General features: G+C 43.3%; 2 protein-coding genes across 3 annotated transcripts in view; one reads left to right on the forward strand and one right to left on the reverse strand.

The window, feature by feature from the left end:
• The window catches only part of LOC118506709 (F-actin-monooxygenase Mical), a 67760-nt gene extending 63354 nt beyond the window's left edge, over nt 1–4406 (forward strand). The window contains exon 18 of one of the 2 annotated variants that reach the window (XM_036044271.1): nt 1615–4406. In XM_036044271.1, the coding sequence (XP_035900164.1) occupies nt 1615–1620 (6 nt within the window). In that variant the 3' untranslated portion in view covers nt 1621–4406. The remainder of the gene's footprint in view (nt 1–1614) is intronic. The other variant, XM_036044280.1, reaches the window with a different exon arrangement.
• Nucleotides 4407–11420: 7014 nt separating this feature from the next.
• Nucleotides 11421–18662, reverse strand: LOC118506738 (NCK-interacting protein with SH3 domain). The gene is made up of 8 exons (XM_036044295.1): nt 17773–18662; nt 17394–17578; nt 16025–16174; nt 15683–15779; nt 14225–15610; nt 12373–12594; nt 12133–12305; nt 11421–12069 (listed from the first exon to the last, which is right to left on the reverse strand). The coding sequence occupies exons 1-8, from the start codon at nt 17798–17800 to the stop codon at nt 11878–11880; spliced, it is 2433 nt and encodes an 810-aa protein (XP_035900188.1). The 5' UTR covers nt 17801–18662; the 3' UTR covers nt 11421–11877.
• Nucleotides 18663–20426: the final 1764 nt, after the last annotated feature.

Raw genomic sequence — 20426 nt, forward strand, 5'->3', positions numbered from 1 at the left:
CTTTACAGACACAGACTGCAGGATTTTTTTTTATATTTCCTAAAATTCTGATTATGTCTAAATTTAATATATTGTTTTCTTTGGTTTTCGAACTTCACGATGCATTGAAAGCAATTCATATCCCATAAATAGCCATTTCTGACTGCATTTACAAAGCTGCACAATACTTATTATGGGTACTGTGCCAGGAATGTAAATACATATTTTGAAAAATGATTTTTGATAAAAAGCTGGGATCTAAAGAATTGCAAGAAAAAATACTAAAAATAAAAATATAATAATTTTTGCATAAAAACTCCAATTATTGCATGCCGAGGTTTACTGAATCTTTCAACAAATCTTTAAAAATTGTTTTTACATTGTTTATGAGCGTCAAGCCGTCATATGTAAATAAATAATAAATAACTTTGCAAAACATCATACTTACCTACCTATACCTTCAAATTTTCTATTTTTTTATTATTAGGGCCGGCCTGACCATATTGCTAACATTTTCTAGTTTTTACAAAAAATCTAGTGGTCTTATTGTTCTGTTCCGCACTGTAGGTCATTCCAGGTCTAGTACACTAATCACACCAACCTAGCAATACTATCTATACTACTACTTAGTTAAACAATTGCCTGAGGATTGATGAAGCGAAGAGTTGCCTGCTGGGCTGGAGCTACTGCTCAATCCTATAAGACTAGTCGTACGAACATTGTATGGAATTCGACGGATAAGGTTGAGAGACAGTTTGGACTGTACCATTCCATATCATGTTCGTACGATCGAGAAGTAACTCCAGCCTTAGTCCGACCTTATCGGTCAAATCTGATGCAATGTACTAGCCATATACGACCAAGGCTGGAGTCTCTGCTAAGTCGCATATGACTAGTCCACATTTTATGGAGTCTACTAGTCGTTTATAAATTGTCGGATGACAGTTTCAATAGTACGAGAGCTAATACGTCAATTCCCATCCCCATGTTCCATACGACAGAGCAGTGAATCCAGCTTTAAGCATCTGAATCAAAATAAAAAATGGACGTATCTGACGCTCTCTCAATCAAAAGCTACTTATTACTTATCTTAAATGTATAAATGATAAGCAAATGTCGTGCCACAAGTAAAATATTAGCAATTCGCGGCTGATTTTCATATTGATGAAAATTATTTAAAAAAATCTTTTATGACTGAAATGATGAGAACAATTAATTTAATAACTTTCCAATTTGTTTAATAATATAGAAAATTCCATCATTTCTTAAATCTTTTAAAAAATCTTCATTTTCATCTTCGTTTTGTTTTTATTTTCTTAGAAGGTATCGAATTTTTACTTCACGTATGAAAAGGTGTATTTTGCCTTGATTTTATTTTAGTTTTTGTATTAAATATTTAAAATATATTATTGAAAAAAACAAGAAAAATCATCTTGGTAGATTTGGCATACAGTAGATTTTGTATTTAAATATTCTGATTTGCATAAGCGAATCATTGGCAAGGTTAGTAAATTACTTTTAAACCCCTTTTATTTTTTTAAATATTCCTATATAACGCTCTAGCCGCATTGTTTTACAGATGTGAGGTGTTTTGAATTTGCTAAAGCTAACCATTTATTCTTCTTCTATTTCTAGATATAAATTTACCAGCAAAAAAATAAAACGGCCTGGCCGTTCTGCGGGAATCAAAACCACACAAGGGTAGAACTGGCTGGTGGCAGTGTGTTTGTGTGTGTGTGATGTCCTTCCAAAACCACACCGAGCGGGTTTGAGAGCTGACGGACCGTGGTCATCGAGGTGTAGTTTTCGGCTAGCCTTTTTTTTGTTCGATACATTACACTAATATCATGCAACTTCAGGTCAATTTCCAATGCTTTGAGTGCTGGTGCTGTTTGTTTTCTTTTTGCTCCTTTTAAGAAGGTTTTAAAAAGAAAATTATGTAAATTATGTAAAATCGTGCTTATTAGTTAAGAGCGAACAGTGAACCGCGGGACTCATCCGACGAACGAAAACACGAATGCAAGGAGAAGGGATAGAGCGATGCGTATCAACGCATCCGACCGAGCACCGGGATAGAGAGAGAGAGATAATGTAAAGCACACAGGGTAAACGGTTGCTGTGGTACAGTAGGCTTAAAATGTGTCCAGAAAGTGTAGGAGCAATGAGTTTGAACGAAGAGATCGATAAGTTAAACAAAATGTTAAACCTTAGTGTGAAGTGAAGTCACCGATGCGCGGACAACAGTGATGTTTATAGGATATGGTAGATTTGAGCCCCTTTTTGTTTCGTTTGTTTGTTCAATTACTATCTTCTTACTTTAGCGAATGCTGCCTCTCGGTGTCCGCCCCGGTTGACACCACTACACTTATCTTTGTTGTTATCTTTTCTGCTTTCCTTTTTATTTTTGATACTGTTTCAATCAGTTACTCGAGTTAGTTTGTTTTTGTTCTGTTTCCTATTTTTCTTTGCCAACTATTGACAAATTAACAGACTGTTCTTCTTTATGCTTGTGTGTGTGTGTTTCGTTTTGTCTTTTCTTTCCTTTTTTTTTCTCCAAACAAAAGCGTACGTTAGGGAAAATGTTGTGAAAACATTGTGGCACCGTGTACCGGCACACCGCTATAAACCAAGTAGTGTGAGTAGGGCAATCGTGAGAAAGTTTATAAAGGAAAATATTTATTTTAAGTCGCGTTGTTTTTATTTTCTTGCTGCTGTTTGTTTAAGCTATACTGTTTTTGAATACAAGCGTCGAACAACGAGAAGGAAAAACTGTTTCACGTGCATGCGAGACTGAGAAAGAAAGGTTTGCGTCTATAAAACCGTTTCGTTTGTGACTTTTTTATTTTATTTGTATGTGTGTTCAGTGATTTTGTGTGTGTGTGTGTTTTTTCTTATTGAGGAAAAGCAAATATAAAAACAGAAATGCCAGGTGGATTTAAACCCCTAATTTATTCATCGAGTTTGAATAATTCTTTTTTTCGGTAACACACGCACACACATGCACACTGCAACATCCAACTGCCTAAGATTGTAGGTGGTTAAGCTGTGTGGGTGTGGTTTTGTTGCTGTCAGGACTTATTTAGAACTTACTTAAACTTGTTCAGTATTACAGACACAGATAATGTCGTTAGATAAAAACAAATGCTGTATCACCAATACTGTCAAACTGCATATATATATCGAGTGGCCTCCTTTTTATATAATTTCTCATAATCTTTTTTTTTAATTTTTGGTTTTTAAATGAACACATTAATAAAAGTTGCTTGGCCATTTTTGTGAGTGGCAAAGGAAAAAAGCCAGAAATAAGAAAAAAAAATTGTCCAAAAATATGCAAGCAAGCGCAAATTCACTGAAATGTCGTAATTTTAAACAGAGAGTAACAAAACACAAAACAAAAAACCAGTGCTAGGGCAGAGTTTTATACACACTTACATTCAACACGCGTTCTGGAGTAATAATTGTGAATACACCGCCAGCAAAACTACAAATCATTGATGCATGTAAAAAAGGGAAATAGAATTCAAATCGTCCTCGAAAGAGACGGTGTTTGTTGCAAGAAAAACGGGGGGAAATGAAATAATTGTAATTTAATTAAAAAACCCAATCTGTAAGCATATTTAATCATGTTGATAAGTGAAGCAAAAATAAGCAAATCAATCCCATTTTCACGAGAAGAAGCTTACAGATACAGATAAAGACCAGCAGAGCAAGTTTGCTTGGTTTTTTGGATACAGTGGATGGGGTAGCTTATACAGCCGCGACAGCAGGCGCTATTATGTCCTTACTTACCAAAATGAGCGTAGACACGCATCAGCAAACCCCTTTGCGAAAACGAATTGTGTTCTAACTCTTGAATTTACTAATGATACGTTTTATGTAGCTATTGTTTCATTTAATGAAGTGATAGAAATAACAGTAACAGATAAAGAGCAAAATATGTATATGCAAACGTCCGAATTTGAAAGCTAAATCCGTGTTTAAAAGAATACGAGCAAAGTACGGTCTCCGGAGTAGTTGGGTGCACAACAAAAAAGGCAAAGAAACACAGTTGGAGCTATTTGAGAGATTTAAATAAAACAAAAGCACAAAAACATGTACACACACAAATACAGTTACAGTAAATCATTTTCAATATTTTTCATTTTCCTAGCATCTAAAATCTACCATGGGCTTGTCTCGATTGGGCCAGAAAAGCTGTGTGCGCGTAGGTCGCAAGTAGTTGCGTTGCGTTAACCATTGAGCGTAGCACCGTTGACATGTTGAGATCCAGGCACGAACAGAATTGAGGATGATTGTACCCCCACTGTGTATGTGTACACCGGGCCGTACCGTAGCCGGGCTATCTCTTCTATAAATGTTTGATTTTTATGTATGTCACACTAGTCACACATGTTTTTTGGGAATAATAAACACAAACTTTTTACTCATTTTGTGCGGTAATCGGTTCAGTGTTGATGATGGCAGTCGATAACTGTAGCAATGAAGTAAGTATGTTTCATGAGGTATAGCGTGCTGCGCTCAAGGGACGTCATGTTGGAGCAGTGAATATGACTCCATCTTCTTTCTGGGCCTTCTGCTCCTATGGAGCACGTCTAAGAGACAAGGCCTGGTGTTCAATCCGTTTCCAGAAGACTCGGTCCATAGCTGCACTCCTCCATCCCCGGCTGCATCTGATCTTCCTCAGGTCTGAATTCACTTGGTCCAGCCAACGCTCGCTCGCTGCGCTCCTCTACGCCTCGTGCCGAACGAGTCGCTGACGAGCCATTTCCTGGTAGGGCATGAGTCTGGCATCCTCATCACGTGCTCTAACAAGCGTATCCTTCCGGCTTAGACCTGGAAGCCGGACCTCCACCAGCTTAGGTCCAGGACTCGTGCCCGTAGAGCACTAACGGCCGTATCAATGTGCGATATATGGCGCATTTCGTGCGTTGTAGGAGTCTTCTGGATCTGAGGAGTCTGTGGAGCCCGTAGTAGGCACGATTCCCCTGTACAATACGCTTTCGGATTTAGATACTTATATTGTTGTCCGAAGTTACGACCGTGCCAAGTTAGCAAAACTCCTCTACTGCCTCCAGATCGTCGCCAATACTCTGCTTCCGAGTCGTCTTCTATCACGGTCAGAGCCTCTGGCAAGCAGGTACTTTGTCTTCATCGCATTGATCCTCATTCCAATACTACTGGCATCGCGTTTCAGCCGGATGTATGCCTCACACACTGCCATATTCTTCACGAGTTTACTGACGGAGTCTCCAAGACTAACTTAGACTCAGGTAAACCGTCCGTCAGGTGAGGTTCGATGGCGTTGCAACATAACCTAGTAGTTGTTGGATGACGATGCGCAGTCAAGGGTATGTAGAAGCAATGTTTGGATGCTATGTGGTGTGCTCCGACTCGTAGACACTCCTGGCGGGCAATATACCGGTTCGTAAGTAGCGCCTGGGTTGTGAAGGTTGGGAGCTGCTGAAGAGGCACCCGGATGCAACATAACAACCTTCTGCACCAAATACAGGTCCCGCACGCGATGAAGCCACACCAGCTGGTGAAACTGGTAGATCTAGAAGTCCCAATTAAGGTGCATGGTTTCTCGGATATTCTTGGAGAACGGAAGCCATGGGACCTGGATGTTCATGGTTGGTTTGGTGTAGCCAATCATTCAAATTCTTAGGTTTGCATGTGAAATGCAACACCATCGGCGGAGTGTCCTCAGAATCCTGATTCTTGAATAAGTTCCTGCTTAATGGGGTTTTGATCGCAATAGAGTCCTTTTGACAAGCAGAGCAACAATAGACGACGACGATTTCGACTTCTACTACCTCAAGATGGCTCGTAGCTTCGGACACGTATCTCCGCAGCAATCGGTGACGATTTGGAAGTGTTAGAGGGCCTCTACTACCTTGGTACGATCGTAAATTCGGATATGGAGCTCCGCCATCAGGAGGGTCGTATTCTACCTATTATGGACTCCTCAAACTTATGCGTCTCACAAAAGATCAGGAGCAACCGTCTCTGATACGTCCCGGAAGTCCTCTACTAACACGAGTCCTAGACTACTATGCTAACGGATATCTTCTCTTCAACCTGGTGCTAGACTCAAGAACCATGCAAGACTCGGAGGAAGAAACTTCGACGATCGTCCGCTATAAGTCAGTCAAGATCCTGGCATACGATGATGGCATAGATCTCATTTTATTGACGCACTTCCACGTAGTTGAAGCATTCCAAAGTGTTGCATCCTGATTAGAACGTAGCCTAACCGTGCGCTCTATGCCGTCAGGGAACTGACAGCATCCGATGTGTAGCGGATATGGCTGTCTCGCTCTAGCAACGATCGGGGATGCGCTTTAAGAGCGTAGAAGTTCGTGAGTAAGGATCATGCGGATCCTGGAGGACTCTCTGCTCATCACGGTTCCGGGACAGACGTGGCTCGCGCGCGGCCTCGTATTTTACGTTTGTTTTAATGTTCGTTTTAATTGTGTTTTAAGTGAAATAAAAAAAAAAAGTACCAGTGCACAAACACAAAACAAAGGATCAAGCAGGCGGCATAGAACCACAGGTTGGAGATCAGGGAGGCGAAAACCAAAATGATGATAACATCGAAAGCCAACCCAGGGGTCAGCCATACCTTTGGAGTTCTCCAAAAGTCTTCACCTTTCAGGATTTAAAAGTCAGTAACGGCAAAAACATAGATTACACGCAAGGGTGCTTGTTGCCAACCGGTCATCCTACAGCCTAAGGAAACTTCTCCATCCGAACTGCCGAACAGTTAAACCGAACTGCCACGAGGCCCTCCAGAGGTACCTTGTGGGCTTGAGCGCAGGGCCAGTCACCCTGCCTCAAGTAACCTATTGACTACGGACAGCAGTTACAATAATGAATATAAAATATATAAATATATAGAGTGCAATTAAAGATAAATTAAAAAAGGTGTATAACCCAACATGTAAATAAAACAGAATTTAATAACTCTTTTTTCATGGCATAACAACTTAAAGAACATAACAAAATAAATGATTTCAAAATTGTAGATACTTACTGACGCATTCATACGCATGATGTCTCGACTTATGTCGAATCATTTCGCGTTGAATGCTCATCTGCAGCGTATAACTCTGGCTCAGACGAAGGTGTGTGGCTGCGGTGACGGATTTCACGTTGAAGATCACCTTCTGTGGTCCTGCGTGGAGTTTGAAACTGCAAGACCCTCCTTGTTGGGCGCAGTCGAGAGCATCGGCAGACGACCGGGTGTAGAAATAAGAAAAGTGTTGGCGACCAGAGACCTCGCATACATGAGGCTTATCTTCCTATTCGCCAGAGACAACGGTCTTATCCTTTGATTCCGCATCCCCATTATCCTTCCAATCCATATCCCCTCTCCTTCATTCCTTTTTTGTTATTCGTTGTGTTGTCTTTGTCTTTGTCTTAATTGTTCTTTGTAGTGCCACGGGTGATCCGTTGACGAAGCAACAGCATCCGGGGTCAAATCGACACTGTCGTAAGAAGAGAAGCAGAATTTTCTGTAACAGTGTTCTTCATCTCTGCCTTGCCTTGATGAGGTGAGTTCGGCCTTCCTGGCGTTGGGTTCGGAGGTGGTCGGCGAGTGCGACCTTGTGATTAGCAGAGGCCCTGATTTTACAGGATGGAACTCGCCGATAGCTTCTGAGTTCGATGCTGGCTTAATCGAGCTTGGGCTATCACTGCTGGGCAGTTTGAGGAACACTGTACCCAGGCAAATGTTTGTGCTGTCAAAATTGTTGTTTTCCTTCTGTTTTGTTTCAGTTTAGATCCGCTACACGGAAGGATGGAATTCCGTGTTCACACATCTTGACCACCAACACACTCAACACAGCAATAGTCCCGGACCAACGATAGAACTGGACAAACACACCACAACTTCCACACATCTACAACCGAGCACGCCCGGGATAAGGCGAAATATCAGGGAGGAAATACCTTGGTGCTTTGTTGTGAATTTTTTGTTTTTGTTTTGTTTTTACATTGGTACCTTGTCAGCTCATGCGGTGCTGACAATATGGCTTCAAGCCGTCATAATAAATAAATAAATAAAAGATACTTACTGACTACGATAAATTCAAGGGTTTTATCTCAAAGAAGCATCGTGCCTTTGCAGGTCCAGAAACTTTCGAGGTTGCAGCCTGCTTAAGAAGAAGTAGAACGAAAATTAAATCAAAAGCAAGACATAAATGATATCATGAAACAATAAAAAAAAAGTAAAATTTATGAAATAATTCAATAAAAGTGTTCGATCTTTCGGTATACAATGCAAGTAAAAGTATGTAACCGTTGAATTTAAAGTAACATTTCTTTAACTTTCATTTAAAAGTGTTTCGAGTTAAGGATTCATTTGCAAATTTGGTTGTTGATTCATGTTTTGGTATTTGTTGTTCTTGTTGTTGCTGCGTATTGTACCATATCGATGAACACTGCACGCATTACTACTTATAAGAGTACTTGTTGGGGTTTTCCTTCTTTTTTTCGTTTTTCTACGTGGAACATTTTTTTTGGGGGCTAGTTTTTTGTTTGTCTTAAGTTTTTGTTTCATTCAGGAGCAATTAATGTTTCATTTTGGCATCTCTTGTTTGGTTGGGAGTGTTTCAGTGCCACTGACAAACATACTGAAAACATCGTTCATTCGTTCAAGGCTAATCGAAGCGAAACAAAAATAGACACACACACGCGCGCATACAGTCGTGTATCATTACTCTCTTCTTTTTAAGGGTACTTTTAACGACGTTTTAAATTTTGTTTTTAGAATATCTGTTCAAACTGGTCTTCGTATAACCAGATGCGGCCGTTGCGCCCTCGTTTGCTCTGTTTCGTTGCGCTCTGTATCGGAGATTCTTGACCAAACTTTAAAAAAAAGGAACAAGAATTGTGCATTAGTCATGGTGACTAGATCTTACCTAACATTACTTAAAAGCAGTTTTGACTTGGTTCGTAAAAATCTAGAGAGGGGAAGATAAACGTTAATATCTTTGGAATAAAAAGAACAAAAGTCCTCTAGCAAGAGAGTGTTTCGCTGTCCGATTGGCACTATTGAGTAGGACTTAATAGATAATAATTCGTATATATATGTTGCATCGCATACTTCTCAACGGAAATAAAATCTTTGGACGTTCCGATCAAGAGTGATGAACTCTCGTGAACTCGTTATGCGTCAACTACTTAGGGAATAACACAACTTCTTGTGGGTCCTATATTCTGCTGGAGAACATGAACTCTTTCTCTCTCTCTAATGACACGTTGCCGTCGACAAGGCCAACCAGGCAAATATAAAAACTTAATAACATCTTCTTTTGAAAGAGCCTTCTTCGAAGACGGAAGAGAGTACGGAAGCTTTCTTTGCTCGTGCTTTTTTTGCCTTCCATATTCAGAGTTGTGTGTGTGTGTGTGCGTCCACCATTTTTCTTGGTGCTGTAGTGTAGATTATTAGTACTATTCTTTAAATGCACCTGACCATCATAACTATCTGAAGCTCTCACCCTATCATAGCCTAGTGGACTCTCTAACGCTCTCTCTCGCTCGCTCGCTCTAAACAGGTTAATTTTAACAAAACATGTTACATGTGTGTGTTTTTTTTTTAACATTTACCACATTTTGAATTGGTTGTATTATAAAATGCCCTACGGTTGCGCCTATAAAACGTAAACGGGTTCCTTTGCTGTATGTTGGTTGAATATTGTAACACGCTTCCGTACGTGTAACGCACAAGCGTTACGCTTAACAGTGACGCTCGCGTGAGCTAGAGAGAATATATCTTAAGATGTACGCTTTTTTTTCTTTTCTTTGTGTATCGATATTCATAAACACGTTTAAATTTAATATTATCGTGAGTTCGAGCGGTTTCGAGACAAGGAAAAAAAACAGTTCAAGTAATGCTCGGAGCCGGTTCCCTTTTCGACCGGAGCCAGGCATACAATTCTATAAATTAAGTTTATCAAGCTATCAACACGTTGTTACAGGGTTTTTCAGGCCAGTTCAACATTGTAACACTAGATGTCAGCAGTATAAAACGCGTATCTGACTTCCTATATGCAATTCAACCTCGTTAACCCTTCTCAACACAGGAAATCCAATATTCAACGCCGTAAAATTCCAACTCGACAATTGAAAATGCCTGGTGATCCGGTGACCGAGGAGATTGCGGCGCCGGTCTTCCCACGGCAGGACCGGGGATATAAGCTCATCCAGACCGCCTCTCCGTAGGCAGGACTGTGACTATCCAGCTACGGGTAACATCAAGTCTAAGTGCGCTAGAGATGTAAGCCCGAGACCTTTCGAGATTTGGGAGTCAACTTCTTCTTTGACACAGAATGCTTTTTGAAATAGAAAAGCATTAAAAAACTCATCATAAACAGTACAAATTTAACAGACTTATGTTTTAAATATGAACCAAGCAATGAAGCATCGTGTAGCAGAGTACGGAACTCCTGGAAATCTGACGCGACATCTGAGGCACCAGCATCACAGGATCTCCCCGATTTCTTGGATTCACGGATAACATTGATAACATCACACGTACATCTGTAGCGTTTCTGAAGGCGCCTGGGGCCAGAATCGCGAGGCTCTCAAAATTCTGATAGAAGTTCATGGCTTTGGTCCTGATAGAGCTCGCAGAGTAGCGACGGTCCAGTGGCCGAGGCGATAATGGCGCCGCGTTCCACACGGCAGGACCGGGGTTCAAATGCCATCTAGACCGCCTCCCTCGTACGTAGGGCTGACTACTTTACTACGAGTAAACTTATGTTACAGAAAGCCAGAAATGGCAGAACTTCTCGTGGTTGTAGTGCCAAGGAAGGAGAAAAAGAAGTTTTTTTTTAATTAATTTTAGTTTCAAAAATAAAATCTTCGAGGCTAAAATTTTCAATATTAAACAGTATAACATTGGCCCAGTAGCAAAGCCATCAGCGGCCCCTGTCTTCACACGGCAGGACCGAGGGATCAAATCCCATCCGTCTCCCCGTACGCAGGACTGACTTTCAAGCTACAGGTAAAATCAAGTCACAGAAGCCAGAAATGGCAGGCCGAGTCCTTTCGAGCTTTTTTTTTTTTCAACCCGCTGTATGACAATTACGTTGATTTTGAATTTGACGGAGTTTAAATTTTGTTTTCCTATGTTGAGAAGGGTTAACCAGCTTGAATTGAATATTTGATGTCGGTTAGAGTTTAATGCTGTTGACGTAGAGAGTTAAAATGTTGAATTGGCCTGAGAAACCCTGTATCCTTCTCTTTTTTTCGAATGCAATCGGCGTAATCGTTTCTATCATAAATTGCAAACCGCAAAATGTATACATCGTTGGTGACGCGCTACCTTCCAGCCCGACTCTCATTGACTTAGCTAAAATGTTACCACTATTTAATAAATTGTTTTTTTTTCCTCATATTTTATATGCGATCAATACAGCAACAGATACGATCGTAGATTGTTTTTTTTTTGCTTTTGCTTTGTTTTTGGCTTCGAATAGTTGTGTGTTTAAGAACACTAGTGCTCTTGGTTAAAAATGCGCAGTAAAAAAGAAAACAAATACGACTTCTGTAAGCATTTTAACGACTATTAACGACATTCTTTTAAACAGCTCTATTCTTTTCACTGGATGTTTTCTTCTCAACACTGTAACAGTATGTCACAGAGGCAACCCCACGACCCAGAGCGGTCGGACGCGAAAGGACGCAGTTGTGACTAGCATAACAAGAAGGGTTACGAATTGCATCGAAAGCCCTTCCAAACAAACAGTTTCAATGCGCAATTTCCTTACTTTGTACGTGGTACGCATTCGAACAATGTTTAGCTTAACCGTAAAAATACGGCGGACACACAGGTCCGCGAAACGAGCAATCGTAGACCCCTCTTGGCCGACAGACAGTAAACGGAACGGCAGCTCATGCTTTGAAAATTTGTGGAAATTCGTTAGCTATTTCGCGCACGATCTGCTGATCGCTGGCACTGCACTCTGTCTCTTCGCAGAAGATGCGGGTGAAGATCTTCATCAGATCCTGCTTCCGGTGCTGGTGTTCCGGGTAGTTGGTGTTGCGCAGGATCTTTCTGCACAGCTCGAGGTACCATTTACGAATCTGAGAAAAAGAAACTTCCACTCAATTACCGATACCCGGGAAGCAGTCGAGAAATATAGTTACCGGTTCGCCTGCAGACAGATCGGACAGCTGCCGTACCAAAATGTCAATCAGCACCTTGTTATCGTTCGTGTAGAAAATGGATGCCGTCTCCGGTCGGCTAAACAGATCGACAAGCATTTTCAGCACCGGATTAATGTTCATCGGCGTATGCTTTAAGGTGTGTACCGGATCCTCTGTAAAAATATGATACAACAGTTAGCTAGACAGCCTCAACATGCAGTGCGCGATAGAGTGCAGTACCTTCACGATTTATCAAAAGCAATATCTTTTCGGTGAACGTTTTGGCCGTCTTGAACTGTTCCATCGCTTCAAGCACAACGTTTTCGGCGAAGTTTTCAAACTGAAGGTTAAACGACAGTATCAGGTTGATCATGATGTCGGGCAGCATCTCCTGGACGTCGTTTTCTGGCGGTGTTTCGATTATATTTAGCAGAAAGATGATGAAATCGGCGCGCAAATGATCTGTAGAAAAAATAGATAAAAGGATAAGAGGAGGCTTAACCTTAGGGTTATGTGTTTTACATTATTTTCATTATTAATGTAGCGTGTTTGTTATTAAAATACCACAGAAGCTTGTAAGCTGGATAGGTTGATTGAAGTAGTTGATAGACCATTTTTCGACACGATACTCGCACACACCGCCAGAATAGTCCCTAGCATCCGCCGCTCGAAAATGGCGAGTGCATTGGTGACCTCCACCAGCATAGGTCCAGGACTCGTGCCCGTAGAGCACTAACGGCCGTATCAATGTGCGATATATGGCGCATTTCGTGCGTTGTAGGAGTCTTCTGGATCTGAGGAGCCTGTGGAGCTCGCAGTAGGTACGATATCCTCTGAATAATGCGCCTTCGGATTAAGCTTCTTACTTTGCTGTCCGAAGTTACGATCGTGCCAAGTTAGCAAAACTTCTCTACTGCCTCCAGATCGTCGCCGTCAACCAATACTCTGCTTCTGAGTCGTCTTCTATCACGGTCAGAGCCTCCGGCAAGCAGGTACTTTGTCTTCATCGCATTGATGCTCATTCCAATCCTATCGGCTTGCGTTTCAGCCGGGTGAACATCTCGCACACCGCCGCAGATGTCCATCCGATAATGTCAATGTCATCCGCGAAACCAAGGAATTGGAGAGACCGGATGAGAATCGTGCCCGTGATGTCGAAGCCCGCATTGTACATGACACCTTCCAGAGCGATCTCTGCTCACCTTGCTCTGCACACGGTCTATAGTAGTCCTCAACAGCCCTACTAGCTTCCGTACTGTACGTAATGTTCCATAGCTCGGACCGATCTTCGGTATCGCAGATACTTGAAGGGACGGTCCGTTGGCTGAGGCGACAACGGCGCCGGGATTCAAAGCCCATCCAGACCGCCTCCCCGTACGTAAGGCTGACTACTTTACTACGGGTAAAATTAAGTCACAGAAAGCCAGAAATGGCAGGCCGAGACCTCTCGAGGTTGTTGTGTCAAGGAAGAAGAATAAGATACTTTAAGTCGATGAACAGATGTTGCGTAGGGATCTAGGTCTCAGCGCACTTCTGAAGGATCTGTCGTAGAGTGAATATTTGGTCGGTTGTGAATTTCCCTCCAACAAATCCAGCTTGGTAGCTTCCGACGAAATCTTTAGTAAGGGCGCAAGTCTGCAGAATAGTATGCGGGACAGGATCTTGCAGGCAGCATTCAAGACTGTGATGGCTCGGAAGCAGCACTCGTCCGGTAGTTCTTCCTGATCCCATATCCTGTCAATCAACCGATGATCGCGGTGTGTGAAGATTCTCTTACGAGTTTTTTTCTGAAGCACTGACATTCTGGAGCAGATACATTTCGTTTTTAGGGGAGTCGACTGCATAACTCAGGTTGCTTGATAGTTTGGTTGATAGAGCTTCTCCTTTTTGTTCTTTGGCACTACAACCTCGAGAGATCTTGACCTGCATCAGAGAGGATTTGATCCTCTCCTAGCCCTATCACACAGTTTCGCTTCGAAGGCAGATGATAGATGAGAGGTTGAAGTTGATTGTAGCTGATAGAAGCTGGTGTCTGCTTTTCATCTCGTCTGAAACACCTGCTAATTATAATAAAAGCGAAAGCATCATTTACCTTGTTGATTGATTGGCATTCGGCGGCCGATCGAAAAGATGATGATAAGCATATTGGCCAGCTCCTGCAGCTTCTCGATATTGCGCGGATTCGACACCATATCCTGCACCAGCTCGAGTGGCAATACCGACCCAAGCAGAATGTCCACCGTCGTGTAGTCCAGATGGCACATGGCCCTAAACGCTGCCAGCAGCAGCTTCCGAATGGACCAGCGCGTTTCCATCTGGTAGTACAGCACGAGATTGATGATGCTCTGGTACTGATCGCACGCCATCTCACTGCGACAGATCTTCGGATCCGCATCGGTAAGAATGCGGATCAGCTCGGTCAAGTACTGGCTAATGTCGGCCTCATCCTCGTGCAGCATCCAGGTGCGCTGCTCCGCATCGTTCTTGCAGTCGGACAGTTCGGCAAAGATCAATCGCAACCGGTGAGCGTCGTGCGTTTTGCCCAGCAGCGCATCGGACACATCGAACGGTGCCGCCAGATGGACCGCAACCGGTTCGAGATGGCGCACAACGGCCGGCGGTAGCAGCACCTCCAGCTCGCTCAACACCACACGCAACGCGACGCACGACAGTTCGTGGCTAAGGTTCGTACTCTTCCGTATGGCGTCCACGATCTGATACACCTCCGACGCTTCCACCTTTGCCGGCGGCTGTTTGGCGAGATCTTCCGCCGGCTCTACCTCCTCCCCCGTCGCTACACTACTTTCCCCACACTCGGCTCCCGAGCCTGCTTCACGCTCCGTATCGCTTGCCAACGTACCGTCATCACCCGGCGGTGGCACGCCGGCACCCCCATCCATCCCATTCATCGCACCGCTTTCATCGCCATCGGCAGCGGGGCCACCGTGCGGTTCCTTGACCGAGCACGGTTGCGGTTCATTTTCGCTTTCCGTCACATCATCGTTGTTGGTCGTTTCCAACTCGTTCAGCTCGTGATCGGTTTGATTTTCGGCCTCGGTTGGCACGGACGAGGATGCCGGCTCTTCGCCCGGCTGGGCCCGGTCATCGATCCGCGAGATGGCCGTTATCTCATCGCTCGTCGTGGTAAGCGTACCGGTCGTGGCAGTATTGTTGCTCGTCGGTTCCGTCTGCTCGGACGACACGGAGGACAGCTCCGACAGGGTGCTGCTCGGTTCCTGGGCAGAACTGCTGGTGGCAACCGGCGTCTGGGGTTCATCTGGCTGGGAATGCTTGGTCGCCAGTATGCCCGTGCTGGGACTTTCCTGGATGAATTGCGGTGGCACGGCGGCCTGGGCGACCGCAGGGCTAGACTTTGATTTTTTGGCCGTCTGTACGCCCGCTGTTGATTGGTGCTGATGATCGGATGGGGCGGGTGGTGACTGGCGCTGTGGACCATTCTTCAGCTGGGCATTCCGATCTGAGAAGAAAAAGAAGAGAAATAGGTTAAAAAAATACTTATCGTTCTTTTACTTATATTCAATAGATTTACCTCCACTGTAACCGCTGGAACCATCGTGCTGTTTGATGTGCCCGTTGCTCATTTTGATCGGTGAGGGCGGTTCGGACTCACTATCCGACAGTTCATACTACCGATCGCAACATAAGCGAGCGAGCAAGAACAGCCGGAAGGAAGGTGAATAAAAGAATAGCACACAATTAAGGTTACACAAATTGGAGCAAATGGTGGCAAATTTCATACGGCATAGAAAAAGGCGGTCGCATTTGTCGTGTGTTGTGGGACCGCGGCCAAATAGGTCAAAGTGTTCGTCTGCGACTGGGTTTTTTTTTCTTTTTTCAATGAAAAGGAAAAGATAGGTTCGTGCTTACGTACTTTTAGCATTTTTTCCAGCATCCGCTTTTTCTCGACCAACCGGCTGATCAGCTCCTCCCGGCCAATGATGCCATTTATTTCCTTCTCCGTCGAAAGGCGCAATGATTCTATGCTTGATTCCAGGAAACCATTTAGAAAGAGTGGATTCACCTACATGCATTTAAAAAGAAAATAGAACAAACGGAAACACACATTATTATCGTGCTAATGGTTAGTATGCAAGAAGATATAAATTATTTAGTGTTGGGAATAACCGCTCAGTATCGTGAGTTAAATCTTATACTCACTCTTTAAGAGTTAAATCTTGTGGACTGATGTTAAACCGAAAACGCAGTGGGGAGTGGATAATTGGCACGGAGAGTTAAATCATAAGTGAGTTTAAATTATTCTTAGTAATGATTTAAATCATCTCAATCATAATCTAAGATTTAACTTATTCACCTATCCTGACTCAGTTTGCACATCACTAAAAGTAATTCCTTATAATCCTCCTGCTAATAGAGCACTTCATCGTCTTACTATGTTTTAAGTATAAAATCATGTCCAAAACTAGCTAATGCTCCCTTCTTTAGTCCGCACGCATAGCTACATACATAAACAAGCAATAAATTCGCAGACGATTATTCCGGGAAGCATCCAGTACCGGACGTGTGGCTTCGCTTTTTTTTTTTACTTCATTTACCGTACAACACAAAACCGGGCTAGAATGGAGTGTCGCTCCAAACAAGCCGAGAAAATAAAAGAAACCGGGTTAGAAAGCATAAAACTAAAATAAATGCAACAAACTTAAGCCCATCAGTCTCGGGAGGTCAGGAGGTTTCAGCGCGCTGCGACAGCACGCTGCTGGTGATGGCACAGCGTTGTGTTGCGAGAAACAGAGAGAGTCATCGAGCAACAAGAAAAAAAAGCAAGCAAATCCTCCAGTGAAAAGAAGAGCTTATGTGAAATGCATGCTGTATTGATTTTCTCTTCACGCCACACGATGATGAGCAGTAGGGCAGGCTTCCTTGTTTATTAGTTGCCTGGTTGTGTGTCTAATCTTTAGTGTGCAGTACAGTTTCGCCTCCGTTAGGCAAACATTTCGCACACACACACACACACATACCTCCCATTGCTCCTTCCCTGCTCTAGAGGGAAATCTTCCGCCATCCGGTCAGAATATTGTGTGGAAGCTGCCTGAATGATGCATAACAGAGTGTGCGATTCACGGTGCAAAAAGTCACCCTCCCCACCCCCCCCGGAACTAGCATAAGCATTTTTTTTGTTGTCGGTGTATGCCGTTTTTCCTTCCTATAGTTTCGCTATCCTATCCGGAGAGGCGCGCGCGCTATATCTCTTCATCAAAACATCCCCACACAACCGCGCTTACCTTTAGCTTCATCACGTAGTTGGACGGGACGAAACCGATGTTACCCTTCATGCTGACGACCTGCCACCAGTTCCGTTGGCGGGCGCTCGTTTGATGCAGTATAAAGTATTCGCCCTCGTCGAAGCTGATCGTCTTCGGATAAACGGCGGTGAAGTCGTACAGTGCTTTAAGCATCTCAAAGGACTCTTCACGGCGTACGGGGTGGTGTGGGTTTAAGCCAGATAACGATAGGCGAGAAGAAAAGAATGCGGGCGCAATGAAAAAAAAACAGTAGGAAAAAAATAACGATTAAAACGGGTTCAATCCATCCAATTTACGGGTTTAAATCCGAACGAAAAAAAAAAAAAAACCCCATCTGGCTCATGTCCGTTTCGCTTACCAACATCCTGCGACATACTGTCTACCATGTTTCACGTTGTTAGGTGGCAAAATAGACAAACGACGACACACACACGCACACGAGAGTGGTTCGATGGACCTGCCCGACCTCTGGGATTGATTGAAATTTGCGTCGTTCGGTTCGGTTGCTGGATGCTGGGCGTACAAGCCGAAAGAGGATGGGCCGTGGTTTCCCTCGGTGCGTTTTGGGGTACGTTTTGCGTGCGTAGAGCTCGTTGCGTAAAATGTCGTTGCCCACCACCGTTCGTCAACCCCTACCACCCCAGGCTTTCCGCGCTCCGGTTCACACGGTGCAGCAGCCCGCAATCATCTGGTTTTTCGGCTGGAGCTGGTTCGTTCCGTGTGGGTCCTTTTTTTTTTAGATTTTGCCCCGTTTATTGCTGCCTATGGTTCTCCTGGGAGCTGGCTGTGCGTGTTTTTATGCATTCCAGCATCCGACGTACTAGCTCACCAGCCCGAAATGCTGCCCCTTTGCGCGAAGGATAACCCGGGACACAGACCTTCGAGCTCGACAAGGACAAGGACCCCAGGACCGGAATGGTGACCGAAGCAACCAAAGACCGTTCGCAATCGATTGTTAAAAATACGCACGCACGGTACGGGTTGTAGCGGGACGGTAGGGTGGGATGGTGTACCGTGGTGAAGGGATGCAAAGGGGTGCGTTGTTCGTTTGTTTTGTTTTTGTTACACGTCACACCTTCACGCATTCACCGTTTCACGCTGCACGGAGCACGAGGAGCATACACACACACACGCGCGATGCGATTCGACGCACTGCCTGTACTTTTTTGGACTGTTTTACTTTACGCACTGAGCTGAAGCGAAATGCGAAGGGACACAGCCATCCCCCAGAACGCGTTTGACAGCTGATGTCAAGCAAAAAGGGGAAAAAAACAATTTGACAGATTGAAGGCGGAAGATTCGACCGTAATCCAACAGAGGGCGCTGTTCGCATGCTTCCCAAGAAACAGTACCAAATGTTGCTGATTAAATATGTAAATTAAATAATCTATATGCTTTCAACTACATTTCAACTCTCCATTTATGTTTGTATATTGCTTCTACAAGCTATATTAATATGAACGCGAATGGCTGTTTAGAATTATTGAAAATTAAAAATCAGTAAAAATAAAGCAGTTTGCCCCTAAATGTAGGCTATGAGATTTCACATCGGTGTTCTTCCAAAATGTGTTTAGGATGAGTTTTGTCAACAAAAACACTAGCGCCACCTGTTGTAAATAAAGACCAACGGACGAACATTTAAATGTTAACCCTTTCAAGAGCAATCAGGAAAATCCAGGCAACCGGGCTACAGCAATTTTGGGGTAAAGTCTGAATAGTGGGGGCATCTATTCAGATTTTAGCCCAGGGGAGGTTAAAATAAGAAAAATTGTTGTAATAATAAATTAAAATATGAAAAGAACGGTGTCAAGCCGTAATACCATATTAATAAATTATAAAAACATAAAATATATTAAAAAATAATAATAGTAAAAAGTCTGAAACAGATACCCTTTTGGGAAACTTACCAGCGTAAAGTTAGTGCCTTGAGTGGGGAGATCTTTATTCAGACTTTAACCCAAGTTTGTGGGGAAATGTGAAAAACTGTTGTAAAAGCAAGGCTACATGGTGCGAGATGCCAAAAAGATTTCACTAAAAAGGGGGGGATATGCGAAATCTATATGTCAAAAAGATGTCGCCTCCTCGAGTTGAAATCTCGGAAAGATTTAGTTTCACTCTAGCCCACAGCTCTGTCACTTGATATGCGTTTCCATGGTAGTTTTCGGCTGCAGCGAGATAGCATAAAAAAGTCCTTTGGTTGATCCAGCAGCGAAAAGTGAGTGTTCGTGATTGGTGGGGGAGTGGGGGTCCTTATTCAAACTGTAGCCTTTTTTAAATTTTGCAACACATAATTCAATATCGATGCAATAGTTTGAAGCACATTAAAGCACAGCCAACAACACATACTGAAACCTGCTGACAACGAACAAAACGGCTGGATATAGATACGACCACCGAACGGACGTAGAAGACTAGCAAGCCGCCTATGACAAAGAATCTGCTGACGATCGACTACCAATCGTTCTACATGCTACCAACTATAGACAACACATTCTACTGATCGGAGTAGCTCAGTAAGCTGCTGAAGAAATTCGCTGACGATGATTTACCGATCGAAACACCGCCGTTGTCAACCGATCAACTAAAGTCATCGAGGCTCCACCGTCACCGAAGTGCTGACGATGCAGACACGAACGAGCAACACCTCGATGGATCGACGAGGAAGGAGAAACGGCGAAGGAAATGTAGGGAAGTTAAATGTAGGTTAAATGTTAAGCTTAAAAGACTAATATTTGGGCCAATAAATTGTCTTTTGTCAGTTAAACTTCAAGGAGAGAGGTCGTCTTTGTAATAGTGTATGATAATTTTGAAAGAAACATTTCAATTCTAAGGATTTGTGGACTAGAACTACAGGACAAGTGGAAATTGTGTGTCATTGACTCAGTTTACAAAAAAGGTTACAGACTGGACTGTGCTATCTTCCGACCCTTCACAGTCCTAAATACTGCTTGTGAGATCCTGTCCCAAACACTCTGATGAGGACCTGCGCTCTTCGCTGCAGATTTCTTCAGA

Source organism: Anopheles stephensi, chromosome X (assembly GCF_013141755.1).
Source record: "Anopheles stephensi strain Indian chromosome X, UCI_ANSTEP_V1.0, whole genome shotgun sequence".
NCBI classification, from domain to species: Eukaryota; Metazoa; Arthropoda; class Insecta; order Diptera; family Culicidae; genus Anopheles; species Anopheles stephensi.